This window comes from Cucumis melo, chromosome 9, assembly GCF_025177605.1.
Source record: "Cucumis melo cultivar AY chromosome 9, USDA_Cmelo_AY_1.0, whole genome shotgun sequence".
NCBI classification, from domain to species: domain Eukaryota; kingdom Viridiplantae; phylum Streptophyta; class Magnoliopsida; order Cucurbitales; family Cucurbitaceae; genus Cucumis; species Cucumis melo.
Genome location: NC_066865.1, coordinates 20,570,131 through 20,594,946, shown reverse-complemented (window position 1 = coordinate 20,594,946; position 24,816 = coordinate 20,570,131). Strand labels below are relative to the sequence as shown.

Genomic DNA, 24,816 nt, shown 5'->3' with positions numbered 1-24,816 from the left:
GCAGATTTTCTTATCTATTAAATTAAGTTTATAAACATGTTGTTTTGAACAAATTTTTAAATCTATGCTAAAGTTTGAAGAATAAAAATGTAGTTAATTTTGGTTAAAGTGTTTTTTTCGATTATGAATTTGAAAGAAAAGTAAGAAAAAATTTTAAAATAAAAAAAATCTATAAAACTAAACCATTTGAATAGGTTTAGAATATATTTTTAAGTGTTTAATTTAAAAAATAAATTATTTTAAAAAAATTTGGGTGGTTTACATCGATTCTAAATAGTTTTTAAATTGTGTTTTAAACCATTTTTTATGAAAAAAGTAAATAAAAATAAATTTTTTTGAAAACACTTATTTTCTAGGTCCAATCCAAACGAGTAAACCTAAAACTTATTTTAGAAAAGATTATTATTCTTTTTTCTTTAGGACAATATTAGAAAAGTATTTAAAAAGTTTGGAATTCTAAAACAAAATCATTCCACATGCGATTTTAGTTTTAATACAAACAAACATTTCACTTCGTGTGTCACACATTAACCTTTAATTTTATATATATATAAAAGTTGAAATTTAACCAAATATTAACGTGATGCCTAGTATATAAGTATTAGATACGAACATGATATCGTTTAAAACTATATATACCATATTAAGATCATTGCTATTAGCTATTTATTGTTATAGTAGCGTCATTGTGTTGTACAACTGCTACGATAAGATCTAAACAATAGTTGTTGTTAAATTATTACATTGAAATCATTAAATAAATTTGAAAATATGGAGAGAATATAATTTAAAAAAAAAGAATTAATTTAGTGTGTAGTTTAACCAAATAATTAGGTTGGGTTTTGGATTTTAAGAAATTGAAAAGCATTTGATTTGGTTGGGGAAATCAATGTTTGACCCTCTAGTTAATTGAACACACAATGGAGAAGAAATCAAGGGAAATTGCTTAACAGGCAGGTACAAGATATATATGGGGATTTGAAGAAGGACCCCCTTTGAGAAAAAAGATGAATTATAATTAAACCATTTTTCTTTTAATTTTAATTTATCTATTCATATATATTCTATGTTTTTTTTATTTATTTATGTATTTTAAAATATATAAGCTAATTTTGAAATAGAAAATTTGTCAAAAATGGTAAAATCGAAAAAATATTTATGATAATCCTATATTAACGTTGAGATGAAGCGTAAATATTCTTTTATTCAATTTGTATCAATTTTTTTTTTATATTTTAATATTTAATTTTTTGTGGTTTAGTTCTATTTGCTTTCAAATATTATTTGGATTTTTACAAATCAAGTATGAATTAAGTGATAATATATCGTAAATTATAGATTATACCATCTTAAATCTTGATGGTTCACTTGCCTAAACTTACTATTTATGAATTTTCAAACAAAAAATAACAAATAATTTATCTCTTCATAAGAAAAAAAATTTGATTACATGCCTAATTTCAAATTTAGTTCAAAGCAAATTATTATTATTTGATTGTATTAAATTTTATTAATTAAATAAACAAATATATATTGGGATGGATATCATTACCTAGTTTTTAAAAAAAGTATTATACTTTCTATTTCAAAATAAAAAGTATTATACTTTCTAGCTACGTTGTTATTTTGTCACTTTATGTTGCTACGTTGTTATTTTGTCACTTTATGTTGTTACGTTGTTATTTTGTCATTTTATGTTGCTATGTTGTTATTTTGTCACTTTATGTTGCTAGTTTGTCGCATTTTTGTTTCCACTTTGTCACATTGTCACTTGTATTTTGTTTCCTGTTTCAAGTTTATATGTGTAATCTTGAACATTGGTTTTTGGAGATTGGAACAAGATTTTGAGATGATCATGAATACTTATTTTGGTGTAACACATTCCACTTATTTTGAGTTAGGATATATTTTGGTTAGGTGAATGATTTTTTTTTTTTTTTTTTGTATAAAAAATTTGTGAAGAGTTAGAATAACAAACTTTATTTTAGAGAATGATGTATGTGAGATTTGTGAAAACTTAATTAGTAATCTTCAAATATTATACTACTAATATTACATTGTTGAATTGGATATTATTTTTATTTTTAATATACAAGATTATTTTTGTTATATTTCATCTATTGATTTAATTGTTGATTAAGTATTGTTCGTGCATAATTAGGTATGGAGTTGTCTTTTCTTTGTCTTGAAACTCTAAAAAGATAGAAAATAGAGTGAAATCAATGAACAAAATTTAAAGAATTTGAGAGAAACAGGGTCGTTCATTAATAGTTGGAGAAGCCAGATCAAGAAGAACTTCCTATTGTGGACCTTCAACTTTTCACCTGGATCTAGGATAAATGATCCCCGAGACTAGAAAGAAGGGAGAGTGCTCCACTAGGGCCTTTCAATTGCAGAAGATAGGGGCCCACCAGTGGCTGCTAGATTAGATCAATGGTTTGTAGGTCGAAAGGATCTCTTTCTTGAAGCACTAGGTTGCGAACCTTATTGAAATAAATTGCATAAAAATTACTTATTTAACAATTAAAATTCATATATAAAATTTTAAATCACTTATGCTGACGAAAATGATGTTGGTGAACATATGTTTTAGACCGTATTTTTGAAGAATGGTTATATCGACCAAATATGTATTTTCGTCAGACAAATTATATGCAAACACAACACTTTTCGTTGGTAAAAATGTAGTATGCCGACGAAATTGCGTTTCGTCGGCAAAATTTGTATCCTAACGAAATACAATTTTGTCGGAAGAACTTGTACGCCGACGAAATTGTAATTCGTTGGGACAACTTATGTGCTGACAAAATTGAGTTTCGTCGGGAAAACTTGTATGCCAATGAAGTTGCATTCCGTCGGCAAAAACTTGTACGCCGATGCAACAACATACGTCGGAAAAAAGGTACTTATGCCGACGAAACTAAAATTTCATCGGCAAGAACTTCTCTCGATACGGATACGGCAACGATCTTGCCGATACGAAAAAATGCGTCGGCATAATTTAGGGCGACATTTTTTAGATTTTGGCCGACATTTTTTTTCATCGGTAAAATTAAAAATTCTTGTAATTTAACTTCGAATGTGATACATAGTTAAATTTTGCTCACTAACCCTTTTAAATTATTTGTTGTGTACCTATCTCACCAAAAGTATAGAAAGCACAATCTTTTTTTTTTTTTTTTTTGTTAAGATTCATTTTAATAAAATCTTACAGAAATGTATGAACACAGTTTGTCTACATGATATCAATTATAATTTTTCATTAACTTTATTATTTTATTCATCACGATTTAAGAGTTAATATAGATATTTTAAAAGCTTGATTCAAATATTATTTAATTAGCAAATAAATAAACAAGTATAAGAAAACAAATATGATGTAATCATAATAATAACAACAATACTAAATAATAATAATAATAATAAAAGTCAAAAGAAATTAGAATATTTCTTTGGAATGTTTGTTTAATTAAATATTGGAGGCGAGAGGGATTATTGGAATGAAGATTGGAAATTAAAAAAGAAAAAAACTAATTATTTATGTTTCATACGAAAAATCACTAAAAGACACAACTGTATAGTAAATGTTTTTGTCCTTATTGCTATTGTCCACAAATTTCCAGTTTTTCATAAATATAAATAAATTTAAAATTTCTCTTGTATTTATAATATCATCTCCAACCTCTACAACCCTCGTGTTTACATGAAATGGATAAAACAGAAGATAAATGTTTGAGGTTTGTAAATAAAATATACAAAATCTTGTATGGTACTAAAGAAATAACACAAAAAAATTTACTCTAATATGAGGATTATTCTCCTTCAATGTAGTATATTAATCCAACCAATATATTATTTTGAATTTAATATACTGTTTAATATAATTCTAGAATTATCAAATAAAAAGAGCACAATCTAAAATAAAAACAATTAGTTAACACTTAATTAATGTTTATGAGGAGAAGCATTACTCTAAATAATTTCTTGAAGGAGAACAAGAAGAAAAATTATCATAATGTATGCATGTACGATGATGGATGTGATTGGTGCTTTTTGTTGCCTAAAAAATGTCTTCCAACATTGCATTCATTAGTTTATGAAATATTGATATGCACATGAATATATATTAAAGTTCTGATTTTTTAAGAAATGTCAGATGAAATTATTGATAATTAGTATATTGATTGATAGGTATTTCTAAAAAGATTTATTGAAACAAAAATAAAATTCAAATATAAAGAAATAAGATTTTATGATTTCTAAACAAGAAGTAAATAAAATTGTTATTTATATTATATCTACTTTAGTGAAATTGTATTACTAGTTTTAATTTTTGTTATGTTTTATGGATTTCTATATCAGTGGAAATATCGATTCCTTCGTAATGGAGATGTCAAGCCCATAAAAATGTAAAATAATATTCGATGAAATTATTAACATGTTGAATGAAAAATTTGATACCGTAATCATTTTTAAACCCAATATCAATATTTGAACTTGACATATTGATGTAATCATGAGTATGCCTTTTTAACTTACAACACCGTTGGAGTAATCTTTTTTACAAAATAGATTTATGGATTGATTTTGTAAATGATTATAAATATTTTCTTTTTTCACTTATAAACACTTGTTTAATTGTACTCTTAATTCATTGGTTTCTCATTTCTTGGTTGATCGACTAACCTTATGAGATAGAACTTATTTGACTGTATATAGAATTATGCCAAGAAAATTCAAGTAGTATATATTAAAACACCTATGATCTAAATTTATGTTTGGTAACAAATTTTTAAAAGTAATTTTCATATTTAGAATTGATTTTTAATCCTTATATTTGATTCCAAAAGTTAATTTAGATTTACTTAATTAATAATTGTATTTTCGACTTGAGAAACAATTACTTTAACTAAACAATTATAGCAAATATTTATTTCTATTTATTTTATTATTAAATTCTTTTATGAATAATTGATCTATGCTTTTGAAAAAAAAAATTCAAAATATATTTAATTGTTTGTTTTATTAACAATTTAACGACAAACACTACTTATCATCTTTCTCTCCAATATTTAAGATTTAATAAAAAAAATAAAAAATGACTAACCAACAATATTTTACACAAAAAATTGAATTAGACAACATTTTGGAAGTGATTCGCAAAGTATCTTCTAACCAAAATCACCTATCACTTAATTCCTTCAAAATCTCAATATGAAATGATTTTATATTTTTCTAAAATCAATTTTAGTTCACGTCAAATCCCATCATTTGAAAGAAACTCGTTGGCAAGAGAAAAAGTTATTTTGAGCATCTCAAAATCACTCTCAAATACACTTTAGTTTTGGACGGTAATAATTAGTACATATTTGGTGTAATAAATACCCAAGAACCTTCGAGAGTTTTAAAAAATACCCCATATTATATTATTGTTAGTATATGAATGAAAATCATTAATATCCTCTCACTTTGACTATTTTTCTCCCCCTTTTTCAATACTTTTACCCACTATTTTTCAAAAACTATATAACATTTGTTTATCACATGCTTTTGAGGCAGTTGATGTTGATTTTGAAATTTTATGAGTTTTCATGAGATTTTACGTTCTAATAGAAAGTTTTGGATTTTATTTTAGTTTGTTAAAAAATTGAAGTAAGAATGAGACACCTAAAAAACTGAATGTATTAATATATAAAAGATGGATGAGTATACTAAAATAACATTTTTCACACTTTATTTTTCTTAAAAAAAGTTATAGTTTTTTTTAAAAGTAATAATAAGAGTATTTTTTTTCCTTTTTTTTTCCTTTTAAATTGGAGGGTATTTTTGATATTTTAAAAGTCTGAAATTTTTTTAAGCAAACCACTAATCTTTCCTGTCCCAAACTAATATTAACAATATTTTAAATTTTTTTCCAATTTTAAAGATATTATTGAAACCTCTAAAATGGTTGTTTTTGACCTAAAATACAAATTATTTTTTTTAAATATATAATTTAGCTACAATTTTAGATGTGATGGAGAAGATAAAAGGTTTTGCATTTGGGTGTGGGATTTGAGAATATCTTTTTTTCAGAAAAAAAAAAAAGAAATTTAAAAGGACATTCTTTTTAAAGTTTGTGGGGTCTACAAAAGGTTGAAAATTATTGAAGCCACGTGGCTCAATCTTGTTGGTCCTAATACCTTTTTTGTTTGATCATTGAGCCAAAAACTTGAAAATAAAAAAATTTAATCCCATTCATTAAAATTCCTTCCTTGTTAATTCCAATTTTGGTTCTTAACCCAAACAACAAAACAAAAGAAAAAAGGTTTGCTCTCAAGAATAAATACAAATTTCTCTTATTTATTGTAGGACATTTTCAAACGTGATAAAATGAATTAAAATATTTATAAAATATAATAAATTTTTATATTTTTAAAAATATACTAATAGTTCGTAAACACTAACTTCCATTGGTCTGCTCTTCCATCACTAATCCTGTTGTCAACTCGGGTTAGTTTTAAATCGAAGATATTTGACAAACTAGAAAAAAGATTGAAGGCATTGGGCATTGTATCATTTTCTGCTTGTGTATGTTCTGTTGAGGTTTTGGGAAATAAAAATTTAGTTATTGTTCTATGCTGTAGTTAATGGTTGAGGAGATTAGGAAAGGCTTTTTCCTCAATAATTTGGCATTTTTTCAAATATATTTTCTTTTAATGCTATAAGTGATATGTAAACTATTTTTCTTTCATATATTAATGGGTTTTGAACTAAATGAAATAATAATTTTGTTTCTTGAAGCCTATTCAGTTTTCATATAAGAATATTTTCAATTGAGACACTACTACAGAAACTGACTCTCTTGACGGTTTTAAACTGTCAAGAATGATTATTCTTGACGGTTTTAAAACCGTCGTTGAATCCAGTGTCAAGAAAGGCAATTTTCTTGACAGTTGTAAAAACGTCAAGAATTGTTAATGTTGACAGTTTATAACCGTCAAGTATTCAATTATTCATGACAGTTTAGAACCGTCAAGATTATAAGTTTTAATGACAGTTTAGAACCGTCAAGAATGTGACTATGAATGACGAAAACCGTCAACAATACGAATATTCATGACATTTTAAAACTGTCAAAAGTGCATTTTTCATGACATTTAATAACCGTCAAGAAAGTGATTGTTTATGACATTTTGTACCCGTCAAGAGTATTCTTTTTCATGACTTTTGGGAACCGTCAAGAGTATGTTTTTTAATGACATTTTGGAATCGTCAAGAATTTCGTTGTTTATGACATTTGCGAACCGTCAAGAAATTTATTGTTCATGACATTTCAGAACCGTCAAGCAATTTCTATTTTTTTTAATTGTAATTTATTTATATTATTGTTCTTGTATTATACTCCCATTAGTCCAAGAATTCAACTACATATAAATGACAAATATACATCAAATATAGTTTTAAAACTCAAACATAAATATGCACTAGAACAATTCCAAAACTTTAACATATATTAACATTTTACCATATATGTATCAACATTTCGAAAACTTTACATATTTGTTCGATATAGTTATATACAAAACATTACTTCTATCAACCCAACTCAATGACCTTGAATGAAACTTGGCTTGAAATAAACTTGCATTTTGCATCCTCTACTACCTCCAATTCATGAGCTAAAATAAGTACCACCAACGGCAGAGCCAATCTACAAGAAGTAAATAACATCACAACAACAAAGTATGTTCAAAACTTATTCAGTCAAAGAAGTCAACTAACAACTATTAAGAGTAAGCTGATCATACTACACAAATAAAATCACAGTTTCTATTCTCCAACAACCATAATGAATTTAATGCCTAGAGTTGCTTCCAGACCACCAGAATCATCAACATAGCTAATCATTAATACTTTACATTGTTTTTTAATAGACCAAACGGTGCCCGTTAGAAACTAACCACAAAAATAGTCCTTAATTCAAGACAAAGACAAATAAAATCTAAGTTTGTTTCCTGCTTCTATTAACGTTCTTTTGCGAGTGAAATATTGCTATTGCTCTGTTTAGATGAATACAAGTACCTACAAAATATATAAACTCATAAACGAGATACATAAATTTAGATGTAAAGGAATGAAATTGACTTACATCATATAGTTAAGCCCCAGGAACAGGTATGAAGTAAAAGTAAATCCATTTTTAGCAAAATAGATAAAAAGAAAAAAAAAGACACCGTTAACCAATTGAAAAATTGGAGACTATCCAACAAAGACACCAAACAAAAAGGATAGCTCAAATGGTATCAAATAAAAACAAAAGTTACACTTAGAAATAGAGTACTAGCTACAAGTAGAATCAGTTAACCAACTCAAAAAATGAAGATCACGATACACATACCAATTTAAAACTTGACTTGGATTTGATGATTTTTCCTTAACTTGTTTCTTTGCAATATTGGTGACCACTTCAAATACTGTTGGCAAATCATTTATAATATTAAATAGCCGCCTCCTGCATCAAAAGAACATGAAAAAACATTTTATAGCAAGATCAACCATCATGGTTATTGAAATAACTCCTACATAAACTAAAGTCATCGTACAACAAAAGACAAAAAAAAAAAAAAAAAAATCAAAATTTAAGAACAATCCATAATGCAAAAATGAAATTTCAAAAAATAATCCATAATACAAAATGGAAACAAGACAAAAAATAATAAATCTAAATTAAAAATGTCTCATAAAAAGACATTGCACAATTAAAAAAAAAACTCAAAATTTGTGAACAATCAATAATGCGAAAATCCAAACAAAAAGATAAATTTAAATTAAAAACCTCTCCTCATAAGACATCGCACAATAGAAAACCAAAAAAATAAAAAGAAAAAACTCAAAATTTAAGAACAATCCATAATACAAAATGCAATCAATCTAAAAAAGTAATAAACCTAAAAAAAAGAATATCTTACCCCAAAATTGACCAAAAAAATATCTCACATAGAGACATCATACAACAAATGACCAAAAAAAAAAAGAAAAAAGACAGAAAACTTGAAACTTTAGACCAATCCATAATACAAGCAAGCTAAAAGATAATAAGATGTAGAGACATCCTTTTTGTATCCTACGTGAGTATGGTACAATGACATACTTAACTAGCAACAAGTTTTACTTTGTTCCAATAAAATTCAATAAGAAATAAAAATTACAACAAAAGTACATCTTTTACTCTAAAAATTAAATCAAATATTATACTTACCCCAAAATTGTAAAGACCCAAAAGTAAAAGTTACAGCATTTTGCGTCCTCCACAATTTTCTCTATGTATCCTCTTAGAAGGGTTAATTGCTTGACACAATTTTTAACAATCTAGAATATAAGAGAAATGACTAAGGACAAGAACTTCACTGACATAAATGGAAGTAAATAACAACAATAAGAATAATAATAAAGTAAAATCTGTATCACTAATTAAATACTATTTCGTTCAAAATGTGATTGAGAACAAAGCCCAAAATTCCCATAAAGAATAAAAATAAAAGACTAGAAGTGAAACAAATTTTATATGATGTTATCTTGAGAAATTATTAAAAGGGATCCAAAGAATACCATCACAGCAAGTGGTGAGGCGGCACCTTCTCTGGCAGCACCCGTTCTTCTGATGGTGGGAAGACTCGTTCAATGACCTTAAGCGCCCATCTCGTATTGTAGCCACTGTATCCTCGAGCCACCACATCGGCTTAATTACATTCAAACAAATGAAAAACACCCAATACTTTTGTAGTTAACAGACCAATCAACACCTTTGAAAATTTTTGAACTTAGATTACGTTAATTTCCAACTCCACATTAGTCTAAATATCCCACCAATTCGGTTCTACAATACATAGCAATCAATGGTGGGCCAAACATAAAATTCTTAAATAAGAAGATAAACTTACAGAACAGTAGATGCATATCATCAACAAATGAACAAAGATACACGGAAATCACAAGAGATTCAAGAATGTGAATTCAATATGATAGAGGCAATGATAAAATTAAAGCAAATATAAGGGTTAAGAGGATACACCAAGTAATACTCATGGAAAAAAGCACCAACCAAAACTGTCGTGAACAGCTGATTCCTCATAATAGGGTTTTTCCACAACACAATTCTAACTGAAAAAAATAAACAAAATAGTCCCACAAATTTAGAATCTCGTTGGAACAAAACTCAGATGAAAAATAATCAGAAATGCTCAAAAAAATGAAGAACCTCAGAAAATTAAACTTACCTAGGAAAAATAAGGCGTAAGCAAGAGGAGCCAAGAACTTGAATAAGGTCGATTGCTTCCCAGAAACAACCTCCCTTTTCAGAACTCGTCCGTTTAAGGTTTAGGTCTTCTCTGCATCGTAGAGATCTCTTCTTTGCAAATCACGAAGATGTTGGAGCCTCCAAATTCTAAAGATTGAGATGAGGATAAAGGAGAGAAAGAAGAGAATCAAGAAGAGCCTTCGAATTCTAGAGAATGAGCGTGAACGAACGAAAATCGAAGAGTGAATGTGGGGAGAGAATGAATTAAAGAGAGGATCGAATTGAGGGTGGAGGGTGGGCGTTCTTCGGCGGAGGGGTTCTTCGATGGAGGGGTTCTTCGATGGAGGGGTTCTTTGCCAGAGGGGTTTTCGTCGGAGAGGTTTTCGCCAGTTCAGCACAAGGTAGGGTTGTGGGTCTTTGCGAGAGATGGGAGTGAGGGGCGCACGAGGGAAAATTTGGGGTTTTAAGTTTTTTTTAAAAAATGAAGTTAGTTTTTTTAAAAAAAAATAAAAGAAATTAGTTTTTTTAAAAAAATGTTTTTTTTTTGTTTTTTTTTTTCAATTAATTTAGTAATTCTTGACGTTTCTGAAACGTCAAGGAAAATTTTCTTACTTGACGTTTTAACAATGTCAAGAAATTTTAAAATTTCTCAGTCTCCACCTTTTCATTAAAATTCTTGACATTTTAAAACGTCAAAAATTTAATCGATATTTCCTGACGTTTTTAAAACGTCAAGTATAATTACATATTTTTGACGTTTGAAAAACATCAAGAATGTCGATTTTATAATAAATCTTGACGTTTTAAAAACGTCAAGAATTTAGAAGATAATCCTTGACAGTTTATAATTGTCAAGAAAAACATTCATATTGCTTGACGGTTTAAAACCGTCAAGAATTCTGAAAATTGTCTCCCCTCCGCCTTTTCATCAAAATTCTTGACGGTTTTTCTATTAAACCACCCCTTTCTTGACGGTTTTACCAAAAACCGTCAAGAAAAGAAAAAACCAACCGTCAAGAAAGGGTCTTTTTCTAGTAGTGAGAATTGGTTTCGTGGGTAGACATAGTTCCTTTCCACGACTTAATTACAAGTGATTTTATCATTTTCTTTCGATTCTTAATCTCTCTTTTTACTTGGGTTAGGGATTAGACAGACATTGGATTTAATGTTAAAACTGTACAACAATGTCAAATTCATTCACATGTTCATATGTTTTTGTTGGGTATATTGTGGTTGTAATTTTAAGTTTTTCTTCTTCTTTTTCAATATTTTGTTACTAACATTATGCTTTACATTTATATTATTTTGTGTTAGATCCACCTTACTTTTTTTTTTTTACTTTTTTTTTCGTAGTTTGAATATTGTGTTTTAGTGAAATTTATGAAGTTTAAATGTTATAATAATGTGCTCTAATTAATGTGATCGTAGGTAATTGAGATGGCGTTTGGAGTTGTGGAGATGTCATCAAATTAAATTCTCTTCTATATATTTCTCAAAGATTAGAGTTTTGCAGAATATCTTGCAAACTTTTCTCTATTTTATGCAATAAAGAATACGATATATGTAGCCACCTAATTTTATCCTACATTTTTTTATTATTCTCTAAATTATTAATTGTGACAATGATTAAGATATTTCATTAATTTATTTTATTAAAAAAAGAAAAAGGTAAAATCTTTTTGTAATAATATGAAATCTTATGTTTTTCTTATCTTTTTATTAAAATGGAAAATAAAGTAAAATATCTATTATTTAAAAAAAATTCAAATCATTTTTTTGACTTATCACTTTAGAAAAAAAAACAAATTAATTTATTTATACAAAATCTCTTTTGATTTATCATATTAGTAAAAACAAGATAATTTATTTTATACAAAAAATTTTAATACCATATTTGACTTATCTTTATCACTTTAGAAAAAAAAAACAAACAATTTATTTTGGACAAAATCTTTCAATATCATATTTTTACTATTTTAGAAAAAAAATTAATAAAATTACATAATGTCTAATTTGATTTTATACTTATTAAATTTTCCTAATTTGTGGCATACCCCGGGTCTATAAATAGGATCTTTTGTCATTTGGAAAAGGGAGAGAAGAAATTGTTTTAGAGAAATTTTTGAGAAAAAATTTGTTTTAAGAGAATCTCTACGGAAAAAAGAGTGTTTAGAGAGAATTTGAAGAAACGTATTCCTCTGCAAAAAAGTTGGTCATTAGCTTTTTCGCTTTATTGTTTTTATTTTTATCTTCATATCGTCTTTATTTTTAAACTTTTTGCTTTTTATTCTTATATCATTATCATTATTTCCTTTCATAATCTTTTTCTCTCTCATTTAATTTACCATCATCCATATGTCCTCTTTTCTTCATTTATTTATTTAATTTTTTTTTACATATTCATTTGTTTATTATTTCATTTAGTTCTTTTTTTTCATTTTTTTCTTATTTTCTTTATCATTATTATGTATATTTTCTTTTCCTTTTCTTTTAACTTATTTTTTTTTTATTATTATTGTTATATTTAGAATATGCATATATTGATATCTTAAATTATTTGTCTAATTTATTGTCTGGTATATTTGTTATTTCTATTTGACTTTCATTAAAAATTTCTTGAAAATTCTAAGATACTTTTAATCATAATTGTATTTAATTTTGAATTTTTTTTTCTCTTTAAACCATTTAGAATCTTTTTCTTTTTTGCTTTAAAATTATTTATTTTAAAACTCAAAATTAAATAGATATTTCATAAAGTTTCCTAATTTACATTTTTTTATAATAACCACGCCGAATTCGATAAAAAAAAAATCCTACAATGGAATCTAGAAATTTCTGGGAGTCTGTTATTTCTAGATTCTTGAGGTGAGGGATCAATATCTTAGGGAGTCCGAGATTTGATCCCAAGAGAAAATATATTTAATTAATGTTTAAAAAAAAACTTTATTCGAAGATTAGCCTATGATAAAATTTGAGAAATTGTAACAATTTCTCATTCTCTTAAGGTGAGGATTTTTCCCCAATATAGTCTAATTAATGGGTGTATCCCACTTATTTTATGGGATCATTGCTCCAAATATTGGAGTGGTGAGCAATGAAATAAGACATAGTTCTTTTTTTAAAAAATAAATTTTATTCAAGACATTAAATTTGGCCACCATTTTCTAAAACGGGTGTTATGGGGTGCTAACACCTTCTCCGTACACAAATGACTCCCGAACTCAACTTTAATTTTTTCGTAGACCAGTTTTTATTTTATTTAAAATGATTCACTTTATTTTGGTGTCCAATCACACCGTAAAAAAGATTGGTGGCGACTCCTCTTTTTTTTTTTTTTTTTTTAAAATAAACCTTTTTAAGGATGTCGGCCGCTCCACGTCGTCTCGGGTACGTGGCGACAATATACATCGATCGACTTTATTTGTTTATTTTGTTCATTTGTATGAAAATGTTTATTGATTAATAATGTTCTGAATTTGAGGTAATTGATATTTAAAAAACTACAAAAGAAAAAAAAACAATAATAAAACAGGGTTGTTTTTGGAAGTCTTGCACAACTTTCGACAAAAGAATTTTGAAACTCCCCGACACTTTTTATATGTGGTCAGGAGGAGTTCTTATCTCCTGACGACGTATAACTATGCATCGAAAATTCTCCAAAACTTTTAACTTTTTTTACTTGACATTGGGAGATCAAGAGATCGATATCTCTTGATGGATAAATATAGAGATACAAAGGTCGTAAAGAGAGAGAGAAAAAAAAGAATAAATACTATATAGACAAAAAAGAAAAGAAATTCTAAGAGTGATTTAAATTATATTGAATAATAACGATTGTCCCTTCATATTTAAATCTAACTATTGAACTATAGATTATTAAAATTGAGAGTAAATGCAAGTTAATATGTGACAAATTTAAAAAGGAAGATAAGAAAAATGACATATTCTAAATAAGGTAATGTATTTTATTGAGGGTCATTTGAATCCGGCTTTTAAAAACTGAATTTGGTTTGTGTTTGTTGCAAAAGAAAAGAAAAGATGAATGAGTCCAAATGAACGTTGATACAAATTGGTTGGAAGTCCACATTCAAAGGGAAATAGGTCCAGTCCAATGGTGAGCCTAGCTATATACCCAATCTTAGGCTACCATCAATCAGTGAACCTTTCTTCATTTAGGTAGTTCTTAAAATAAAGTTACCAAAGTTGAAGAGTGAACTTAAAACCATAATTTGTACTATACATATATATATATATAAAAAAAGATATGAAAATAAAAATATTAAAATATAATAATTTATGCTAATATATACTTTAAAAATAATAATTCTTTGTAAAATGAAGAATAAAAAAGAAAAAAAGATTTCACCACATATTGTAAAGTAAGTAACTGGAAAAGAAGACATCCATGTCAGTGAAAGGGGATTTGCACATGAAAACTGCCACTTGTGCAAACAAGGTCCCACCATAACCCCAATTGGGTTAAACTAACCATAGTAGGCGGTTAACTTCCTTTTTACAAACCAAAAAAAGAACCTCACTTCTTTCTTCTATATATACTCCACCAATCTCTCTCTCTCCTCTCCGCTCTCTTCTCTTTCTTTCCCTCTCTCTAAATTCATTCAATTTTTTTTTCTTTTTTTTTTATAAAACTTCAAAAAAAAATAAAAAAAAAAACCTATTTTTTTTTTTACGTCTTGTCGTCCCTTCCCTTTCTCATAGTTCCCATCACAAAGCTTTAGCAGTCGATTGCTGCAGAACGACATATATTCCCACCCTCTTCGTTTTAGTTAGTTAACTAACCGAAAATTTTATTTCCTTTTTTACCCTTCCTTTCTCATCTAATTTATCTTCCACTTGCCACTGACCAAACAAAACCGCCATGATTTCATGGAAGGATCTTTACACCGTCTTAACGGCGGTTATCCCTCTTTACGTTGCCATGATTTTGGCTTACGGTTCTGTTCGGTGGTGGAAGATTTTCACTCCCGATCAATGCTCTGGAATCAATCGTTTTGTTGCCATTTTCGCCGTTCCTCTTCTTTCCTTTCATTTTATATCTACTAATGATCCTTACGCTATGAACTTCCGTTTCATCGCTGCTGATACACTTCAGAAGATTATTATGTTGTTTTTTCTTGGGATTTGGACTAATTTCACTAAGAATGGGAGTCTGGAATGGATGATTACTATTTTCTCTCTCTCCACCCTTCCGAATACCCTGGTTATGGGGATTCCTCTGTTGATTGCCATGTACGGTGAGTACAGTGGGAGTCTGATGGTACAGGTGGTGGTTTTGCAGTGTATTATTTGGTACACGCTTTTGCTTTTTCTGTTTGAATATCGTGGTGCGAAGATTCTCATTATGGAGCAATTTCCCGAGACGGCTGCTTCCATTGTTTCGTTTAAAGTTGATTCTGATGTGGTTTCATTAGATGGTAGAGATTTTCTTGAGACTGATGCTGAGATTGGAGATGACGGAAAGCTTCACGTGACGGTGAGGAAATCCAATGCTTCTCGTCGCTCTCTTGGACCTTGTTCACTTCCGGCATTAACGCCTAGACCTTCTAATCTCACTGGTGCGGAGATTTATAGCTTGAGTTCTTCTCGAAACCCTACTCCTCGTGGCTCCAATTTCAACCATTCCGATTTCTATTCTATGATGGGATTTCAAGGTCGATTGTCTAACTTCGGACCTGGAGATTTGTATTCCGTTCAATCCTCCAGAGGTCCGACTCCCCGGCCGTCCAATTTTGAAGAGAACTCTGCCGTTCAGCCTCAAACTGCGTCTCCGAGGTTCGGGTTTTACCCGGCTCAAACTGTGCCCTCGTCTTACCCGGCTCCAAATCCCGAATTCACTAAAACCGCTAAAATCCCTCAGCCACCGCCGCCTCCTCCGCCGCAGCAACCACAGCAACAACCGCAGAACGCTAAACCAAACCATGACGCGAAGGAGCTTCACATGTTTGTTTGGAGCTCTAGCGCTTCACCAGTCTCTGAAGGCGCCGGTGGACTTCACATTTTCGCCGGGAATGAAGTAGCCGGAGCCGAGCAATCTGGACGGTCCGATCAAGGCGCCAAGGAGATCCGGATGCTCGTGGCTGATCATCCACAAAACGGGGAAAACAAAGGTAACAAACAATCATAATAAAATAAAATAAATAGTCGTAATATATTTTGAACTTCCAATTAATCTCCATAACTCAAATTTTCCAGAAAATGAGGGCTATGTAGGTGAAGCCTTTAGTTTCAGCGGCAAAGAAGGGGAAGATGAAAGAGATGATCAGAAAGAAGGACCCACAGGCTCAACCGGAGATCAACTCCACGGGAAAGTTTCCGCCGGCGCACCGGACGGCGTGAACTCAAAACTAATGCCGCCGGCAAGCGTGATGACCCGTTTGATTCTAATCATGGTTTGGCGGAAACTGATCAGAAATCCCAACACGTATTCAAGTCTGATCGGATTAATTTGGTCGCTCATTTCATTCCGGTAAGCCAAACCCATTTTGATTATTACACAGTAGATTGGATTGAAACATCCATATCAACTAACTATTGTTCCCTCTTATTTGGATTTGTGTCTATGAAATTGTGCTCCGTATTTATTGTTTGTTCATGGACTTGTCTTTCTTGTTGGGTCTGTGATGAAATTTTGCAGGTGGCATGTGGCCATGCCTAAAATAATAGAGAAATCGATCTCCATACTCTCTGATGCAGGACTTGGAATGGCTATGTTTAGCTTAGGTAAGTGGTCGTTATCTTTATTTATTATCTTTCTTTAATTAATTATTCTTAAAATTCTAATGAATTAAGAATTAAGACTTAAGGAAAGAAAAAAGAAATCACTTGTTCTTTTGGTCTTTGTTTGAAACATATTATGATCATGTTGTCACGTAAGTATCCTAATAATTGAAGGGAAACTTAATGTAATCATTACAAAGACAGAAAAAAATATATATCTTAAAGAGTTGATTTGTTTTTTAATCCGAGAATTAAGAAAAGGTTAGTGTATACCTTTATTATTTAGATAATTAAACAAATAAGTGTATTATTTGGTAGTGTGTATAGAGGCTGGCAAAGAATGGGTATTCTTTTTTGTGTGCATTATTTTTTGGTCACATTGTATGTCTGAAAAGGGGATGGGAAGGCTTTTAATCTTGGGCCTTGACCAGCCGACATGAGGGCCCAGTGGGCCCAAATGGGGTAAAGGTCTGAACTGGGTGGTCCAAGGATGGGTGGGCCGGAGTTAATGCCATCCATTGTACAGTCCAAATTAGTGAAAGTAGTTGAAGTGTAAATTCATGTATTTCTTTTTTCCATTTTTCTTTTTCATTGAAATTCTTCGTTTGGAAAATTGACTAGTGTTTGTTTATTGATGAAAAATAAAATAAAATAAAGGTATATTTATGGGACTACAACCAAAGATGATAGCATGTGGCAACTCTGTTGCTACTTTTGCCATGGCTATCAGATTCCTAACTGGGCCAGCCGTTATGGCTATTGCTTCCATCGCTATTGGCTTACGCGGAACCCTCCTCCGCGTTGCTATTGTTCAGGTAAGTTCTTTTAATTACCTTGAGATGACTTTTGAATATAGTTTTTTCTAAAATGATATATGACTGTAAATTTGCCTTCTGAGTCAATCGATAATTTTAAAATAGTATTTATAGTAAGTGATCTATGTTCAAAATTAGGTGGTCTTAAGATAACTAGAGCTATAATATTGTCAACAGTACTCTTATAATGAGTAATACTTCTTAATGATATACTCTTATCTTTTAAACTTCAAAACTTGTATCTAAATTTTATTATGTATGATTTTTCTTTTACATTTTACTATATCTTTTAGTACTCTGACCCTAATAGAATTATATGAGGTTTTGGTATGTGAAATAAACAGTGAAAAGCTGATGTATCATCCCTGTGCTATTATTGTAGGCGGCATTGCCTCAAGGAATTGTACCATTCGTGTTTGCAAAAGAGTACAACGTCCATCCAGCTATTCTAAGCACTGGGTAACCAATACTCAACCTTTCAAAATGCCTTTTCTTTGCAGCTTTTTGGTCCTTTTTTCAGGCCCTCTTTTTAATATAAAAGCTTCTCCTCATCCTTCTATGGCCATCATTATTGAGTTTGGTACACTTGCTATCATCATATTTTGCAGGGTTATCTTTGGAATGCTTATAGCTCTCCCCATTACTCTGCTCTACTATGTTCTGCTGGGTCTGTAAATTTCTCAAATTCCTTCCATATTTCATAATGGTTTTGAGAAGAAGAAGACGAGGATGGCAATGACGACGGCGAAGAAGATCATAGGTTATATATAGAAGAAGTTTGAGGAATGCTTAGAGAGAAGCCGCAGATGTTGGAAAAATGTCAAAGGTTTCATCAACTTTGCAAGAGATTTGATATGAAAAGAGCTGTCTTTTGATCGTCTTCATATATAAAAGAAAGAAAGAAAGAAAGAAAGAAAGAAAGAAAAAGATAGTCCGAGCAAGAGGAAAAGAAAATCTTCGTTGCCATTTTGGGTGTAAATTTCTGACTGGAGTGGGAGATCTATAGGGGAATTTAAAGATGTTTCTTGATTAGATTTTAATTGAGGAGAAAAAAAAAAACATCAATTATTCTTAATATTGTTTTTGTTTGGCAATAGATTTAGAAATTATTTTGTGTATGTCGTCTTCTTCTTCTTTTTTTTTTGGGTTTTGTAATTTGGTTATATATATTAGGTTGCTGCTGCTGATCATGTTTCCATTTTGTCAACGTTTTCTTGTTTATACAAAGAATTTTTTAAGAATGTAAGAGCATCTGATTTTAATCACAAGTCTCTTTTTTAGTACACCTTTCATGTCATGAAAACACTAGGCTTGAAATAGGCTCTTATAGGATTGAATAATGCAATTATATGAATTGGATTTTTAAATGTACAATGTCCCCCAACTTGGCCAATGGTGGTCCATGTCGTATAATTATTTAGCAAAAACTTGTCACCAATGAATAGTAGTAGTTATTACTCAATTTAAATTTTTACCAACATGTTCACATTCCCATGAATGCTTTTTTTGAAAAAGAAAATATTGTTACAAAGTTGAATATAAAGTTGAAGATACGAGTGGTAATTGAACTGACCTTTTGTTAATATACATGTATAATATTTTTTAACTATTATTATTCTAATAATTTATCTCGTATTTTTACAAATTGAAACGCAAAGTTTAACTTTACCTAATGTTATTTTTAGTTGATACATATATTTTTTTTTTTTACAATAAAATTTGAAATCATTACCAAACGTCTATGAACTTTGTTTTTACCCAATGTAGAAAATAAAAAAAAAAGGAAAAAAAAATTGAAACAAACAATACATTTCTTTTCTACCCTTCATTTTAAAATTATAATTTTTAATTCGATAATATATATAAAAAAAGAGAATCAAACTTTCGATTTAGTCACGTTTTTAACTAGTTAAACTCTAATTAATACTTAGATTATGAGCTCTTAATTATTTTACTTACTTATAATTGTAATATTCAAATAATTAACTTACCTTCTTACTCTTAAAAGAAGATGTAGAAGGAGATTTATTGATTTGACGAACCAATTATATTCAGAACTTAGGACAAATTAATTAATTATTGAAAAAAAATATTCAATAAATATTTTAGTTTATTTTATTATATTTAAAAATATTTTTTTATTTTAAGGATATCGTATTATAAGAATTATAGTACGTTATTATAAATTATAAAAATTCAAACCTTCAAATTAGAATAGACCTTTTCTAAAATATATATATATATATATATATATATATATATATATATATTATATTTTTCAAGTGAAACACTTTATCATACTCCCTTTCAAAGCGTTGTATGTGTTTTTCTTATATATTTCTAAAATTTCTAACCATGGAAGATGTTAACAAAGTATTTTTATTGGGATGAATACCTTTTACTATAGTAGAAATATTTCTATATATATATATATATATTATTAATCCTTCAATATTTTTAAGAAAAATATATATCCTTTTAATTATATTATAAAGTATTTTATAAGTTGCGAATCTAAGTATAGTTCAATAAAATATTTTAAATTTCGATAATTTGATCTCTATTTCTACGACCGTTGAAATAAAGAAAAAATTTAAAGAAAAAATTAATAATAATGTGTAAAAAAGCTCTAGCTTTTCCATTTTATTTGTAAATATAAAAACATTTCAATTCATAACTTACAAAAAAAGCTTTAAGAGTCAAATATATATATCTTTAGCAAACACATCGATCAAATGATGAGAACTAAATAATGATACTTTTGATCTACATACACCTATATATACCATACATAAGTTGTTGTTTAGGGGTTGGATCGTTCACTTTGTGCATGGTAAAAAAAAAAAAGGATATATATATATAATCATCTATAAATAAAGAATAGGACATTTGGAGAACATGATAATCAAATTGAATAAAAGTGAAATCAAATTATGAACACCATTAATCACCTCAAAATTTCAATCAAATGGTGGTGTAATAACGGAGGGGAGCATACGCCATCCCATTACACAAAACCAACGTCTTTATTTCCTCTATTTAATTACCCCACCTCTAATGTTAGTTCTAATTAAATTAAATATTTACTAGAATAATATTTAATATTGATTTAGATTTTTAAAACAAAATATTTATTTAGATTTAACATTACTAAATATATGAAATTTTTGTATCAATGACTGAAAGAAGAAAAAAAATCCACTCGAACTTTTGTTGAGATGGTAACACGCAAATATTTAAAAAGGGAACAATAGTAAGGTTGATTTCTTTAAATGAAATTAAAAACAAAATAGTTGTCAAAGAGACAACCATTTAATTGGGTTGGAATAAGTTTTGATTTAAAAGAAAGTGGTGAATAATTGAGAAGATGCAATTAATTAGGAAAACCGACATGCATGCTTTCGTATGGGAAAGCGACGTATCGGTTTGAATAAAGGAACACTCGCCACCTTTAATCCGAGTTTTGTACGACTTGTCGTTTTATAATATGGCAAGAACTCTTTTTTTTTTTCTTTTCTTTTGAAAAATATCTCATCCCACACATTAATTCAATAACTTTTTATTGGTTTTTATCATTTTTCTTCTCCCAATTTTAAGCAAAATATGCAATTTTGCCATTCCATTTGTGTTAACTTTTTCCCTTTCATTTTAATTTTTTAAAAAATTTTCATTTAATTTCTTTTAAATTGAATTTTTTCTTAATTTTTTATTAATTCAAGAAAGGTGAACGTAGACATTTAATTCATGGAATGCATCGAATTAATTGCTATCTTAACTTGGTTTTATATTGTTAAAATAATAATAATTGACATGTAATATTTTTTTTAAGATCGGAGGTTCAAATCTCCATGTTTTTCTATACCTAAAAAAAAGAAAGTTAATTTTCAATTTTGTTTATATGGATTTGGAAAATGACGAATGTTCGTTTATCCGTCTACAATTTTATCCTAATATTTAATTTAATCAAATCAACATCTTCCATATTTTAAATATTAAGATTGATTATGTTCGTACTGCATACATCTTTAATTAATATTAATTTTTTTAATGTACGATGTTGAAAAATTATTTAATAATTAAGTGTGAATAAAATCACTTAACTTTCTAACATAGATTTATTTCTATTAGTACACAGAAAATAGAGAGATTAATTAATAGAAGACTAATAGAGTTGATTTCAAAGAGGGTTTCAACAAGTGTGAGAGGTGTTGGATACTCTTAAACTTGTATTGTAGTTCAACAAGTCTTCAAATGACTCTTCAAAGTGGTGTAGGTCACTTAAGAAGATAATCCTTTGTGTTATCATCTTTTTCCTCTTCTCTTTATTTATCTCTTTCTTTATTTCTTTATGAGTGTCGGTGTTGGATTCATTCTGCAAACATTATTAACTATGTTATGAGTTTAAAGAAGATTATCAACTACTTGTTTTACACTCCAAATCATGGTGCAAATTCAACCAACATTAAATAGTTTACATGTTTTTAGACATTATTGTATCACATGTTAGATATTGCAAATTCAATTTATAATCCAAAAGCTATAAATTTTCATGGGAACACAGCCTTGAGCATATATTCTCTAACAAATTTTTAGGGTTCAAAATATTACTTTTGTTATTTTATTTTGGTTTCCGTTCATTCTATATGATGTACTTTCATTTCTTAAATTTTATTAAATTATAATTCAATCACATACGATTGACTATTTTGATCATATTGATTAAATAATACCAATAATTTTCATACAAGAAAAGAGTCATTTACTATGTAAATATAATTTCATACTTTATAAAGAGAATGTTCATAGAGATTAAACCAACTAAAAGTATTAGAAACCATATTTTAGGATATATATATATATATATATTAAAATTAGACAATTAAAAGTATAAAAATAAAAATGAAATAAGATCCTTCAAAATTTTAATGTAGAACTTTATCATCTTATGTATTCCTAATATAAAACAGTGTGATTTATAATACATATACATATAGACATGTGTGTGTATATATATGTGTGGAAAATTATTTTAAAGGAAAAACTGTTAAAAAAACATATAAATCGCACAAACCACCGATTGGTTACAATAACATTCTTAGAACTATCAATTTGGTCAATCATCCCTTAAGTTTATTATTGATTGCAAGCAATCCGTTTTGTTAACTCAAATTTTTATTTCTATATTTGTATGGATAAAAAAGGACAGTCCCTTATTATTAAAATTAGAAAGAAGAATAATGTAGAAAGGTTTTACCTTGAAAATAGCGATTCTGATTTTTATAAATATTTTACAATCCCAGCCACATATTTTGTCAAAACTTAAAATGATTAAAGAGATGAAAGAAAGAGAAATGTGTATATAGCACATCATTCCTTACAGCTAGCTAGGTATGAAAATGTCTTTCTATTTTCTCTAAAAGCTTAATAACATTATCTCAATCCAAGGAAAACTCCAGGTTCTTTGTTTTGGAATTTGCCCCAAGGACACTCTCAAGAGTTGGGTCCATTGTTTTTTCTTTTCATGGCGTTTTCTTATTATTCGATTTCTCATAATGAACAATGCAGAAAATATAGCATTAATTATATCTTATTGTTTGTCAAAATATAAAAGAAAACGAATGTCTCAAAAGTTTAGCAAATCAAAAAGATATTTACCCATGTCAAATAAATATGTAGATCATGTCGTCGTTGAGATGTGTATTTTTTTTCTTTAACAATAAATTATTAATGAAGAAGAGGATCAATAGATGCATCTACAAATGTCTTTCAATTAGGATTGAAACATTCATAACCCTCTCCTACTCCTAAATTTAAAAGAAGAATATCATTTTCCATAAAGGAAGATAAATATAGACCGATAGAACTTAGAGAGAAAAGGTCACTTCGTTATTTGTTATAGTATTTACTATTTCTTACTCAAATTCTTTTCCCTTCTTATTATAGTCTTTGCAAATAATATGGTTTCATTTGTACTCTAAATACATGCTAACATAACCTACAAATTGATAAATTTATAAATTATATAATAACCAATTCTCATTGTCCCAAATATTCCATGAAATATTGATATGTGCTACAAAGATATCAAAAACTTGACAGATCGCAATCAATTAAGTATAAGCAAACTGTTGTAGAAAATAGATAAGGATAAAATGTTTTGTAGTCGATGACTTAACCTAAATTAAAAGAACTTTGGATTCTTTAGAGCAATGCTAGGGTTTAGGGTATAGGGGAGGAACAATTGAATGTATTTTCTAATCATTTGTTAGAAAAAAGTTTATAGGACAGAATAACATAGATAATAATGCATAAACCAATCATTTCAATTTATTTCTTCTTTTTAGAGAAAAAAAAAAACCAATCATTTTAAAGTACCATTGTACTTCTTGAATATTGTATCGTCTTAGTGCTTTGATGATTTTCATTAATTCAATTTAGTTAACTTATTTGTATAAAATTAAATAACTATTTTAGTCTTATTTTATCAACAATAGTTTTAAGAATCACAAATGTTTTAAAACTAATAATAAAAAATTATTATTATTATTATTATAATAAAAGTCATCCATTTATTTTTAACAATTTAAAATTTCATTTTAAGTTTTAAAATGACAATCTTTGTTTGTTACAATTCTTAGGCAAATGATATAGTTTGTACGTTAACATATTTTTAACATTATCATCGTAATTAAATTAAGTATGAGAAATTAAGTTAAACAAGAAGATATATAATGTTGAATACATACGATCAGAATTTTGAGATCAACAAAACTACTATGTATATAAGATTAAATATTAATTTAGAATAACATGTAAGATATTTGAACCTATTTTAAAAGAGACAATATGTCTGTTTAGATTGACATAAGAAAAAAAAAGTTTTTTAAGAAATTTATTTTTGTTTAAATTCTTTTTCTTAAAATTTGTTTAAAATATAGTGCCTTTTAAACCCTTCTATTTCTTCTCTAATAACTTATTTTATAA

The 24,816-nt window shown here is 28.2% G+C and overlaps 1 protein-coding gene and 1 long non-coding RNA gene across 4 annotated transcripts; one reads left to right on the top strand and one right to left on the bottom strand.

The window, feature by feature from the left end:
- Positions 1-7,475: 7,475 nt before the first annotated feature.
- On the bottom strand, positions 7,476-10,716 carry LOC103502883 (uncharacterized). 2 transcript variants are annotated; one of them, XR_001764595.2, is made up of 5 exons: positions 10,260-10,716; positions 9,592-10,143; positions 9,242-9,351; positions 8,381-8,494; positions 7,476-7,693 (listed from the first exon to the last, which is right to left on the bottom strand). It is a non-coding gene; the product is annotated as an uncharacterized LOC103502883 (long non-coding RNA). The 2 variants fall into 2 exon arrangements; XR_007823502.1 differs by lacking the exon at positions 9,242-9,351.
- Positions 10,717-14,862: 4,146 nt separating this feature from the next.
- Positions 14,863-18,950, top strand: LOC103504578 (auxin efflux carrier component 4-like). 2 transcript variants are annotated; one of them, XM_008468936.3, is made up of 6 exons: positions 14,863-16,407; positions 16,493-16,766; positions 16,935-17,020; positions 17,675-17,832; positions 18,215-18,291; positions 18,441-18,950. In XM_008468936.3, the coding sequence occupies exons 1-6, from the start codon at positions 15,159-15,161 to the stop codon at positions 18,505-18,507; spliced, it is 1,911 nt and encodes a 636-aa protein (XP_008467158.1). In that variant the 5' UTR covers positions 14,863-15,158; the 3' UTR covers positions 18,508-18,950. The 2 variants fall into 2 exon arrangements, with proteins under 2 accessions (XP_008467158.1, XP_016903645.1); XM_017048156.2 differs by having other exon boundaries at positions 14,880-16,407; positions 16,511-16,766.
- The last annotated feature ends 5,866 nt before the right edge of the window (positions 18,951-24,816 follow it).

What these genes read in the sequence shown, in the direction of transcription:
- LOC103504578 (XM_008468936.3), top strand. Translation starts at nt 15,159, where the DNA reads ATGATTTCATGGAAGGATCTTTACACCGTCTTAACGGCGGTTATCCCT. An exon ending in ACAAAACGGGGAAAACAAAG is followed by an intron (nt 16,408 to 16,492) that starts GTAACAAACAAT and finishes CAAATTTTCCAG; the next exon opens with AAAATGAGGGCTATGTAGGT. An exon ending in CCAGCTATTCTAAGCACTGG is followed by an intron (nt 18,292 to 18,440) that starts GTAACCAATACT and finishes CATATTTTGCAG; the next exon opens with GGTTATCTTTGGAATGCTTA.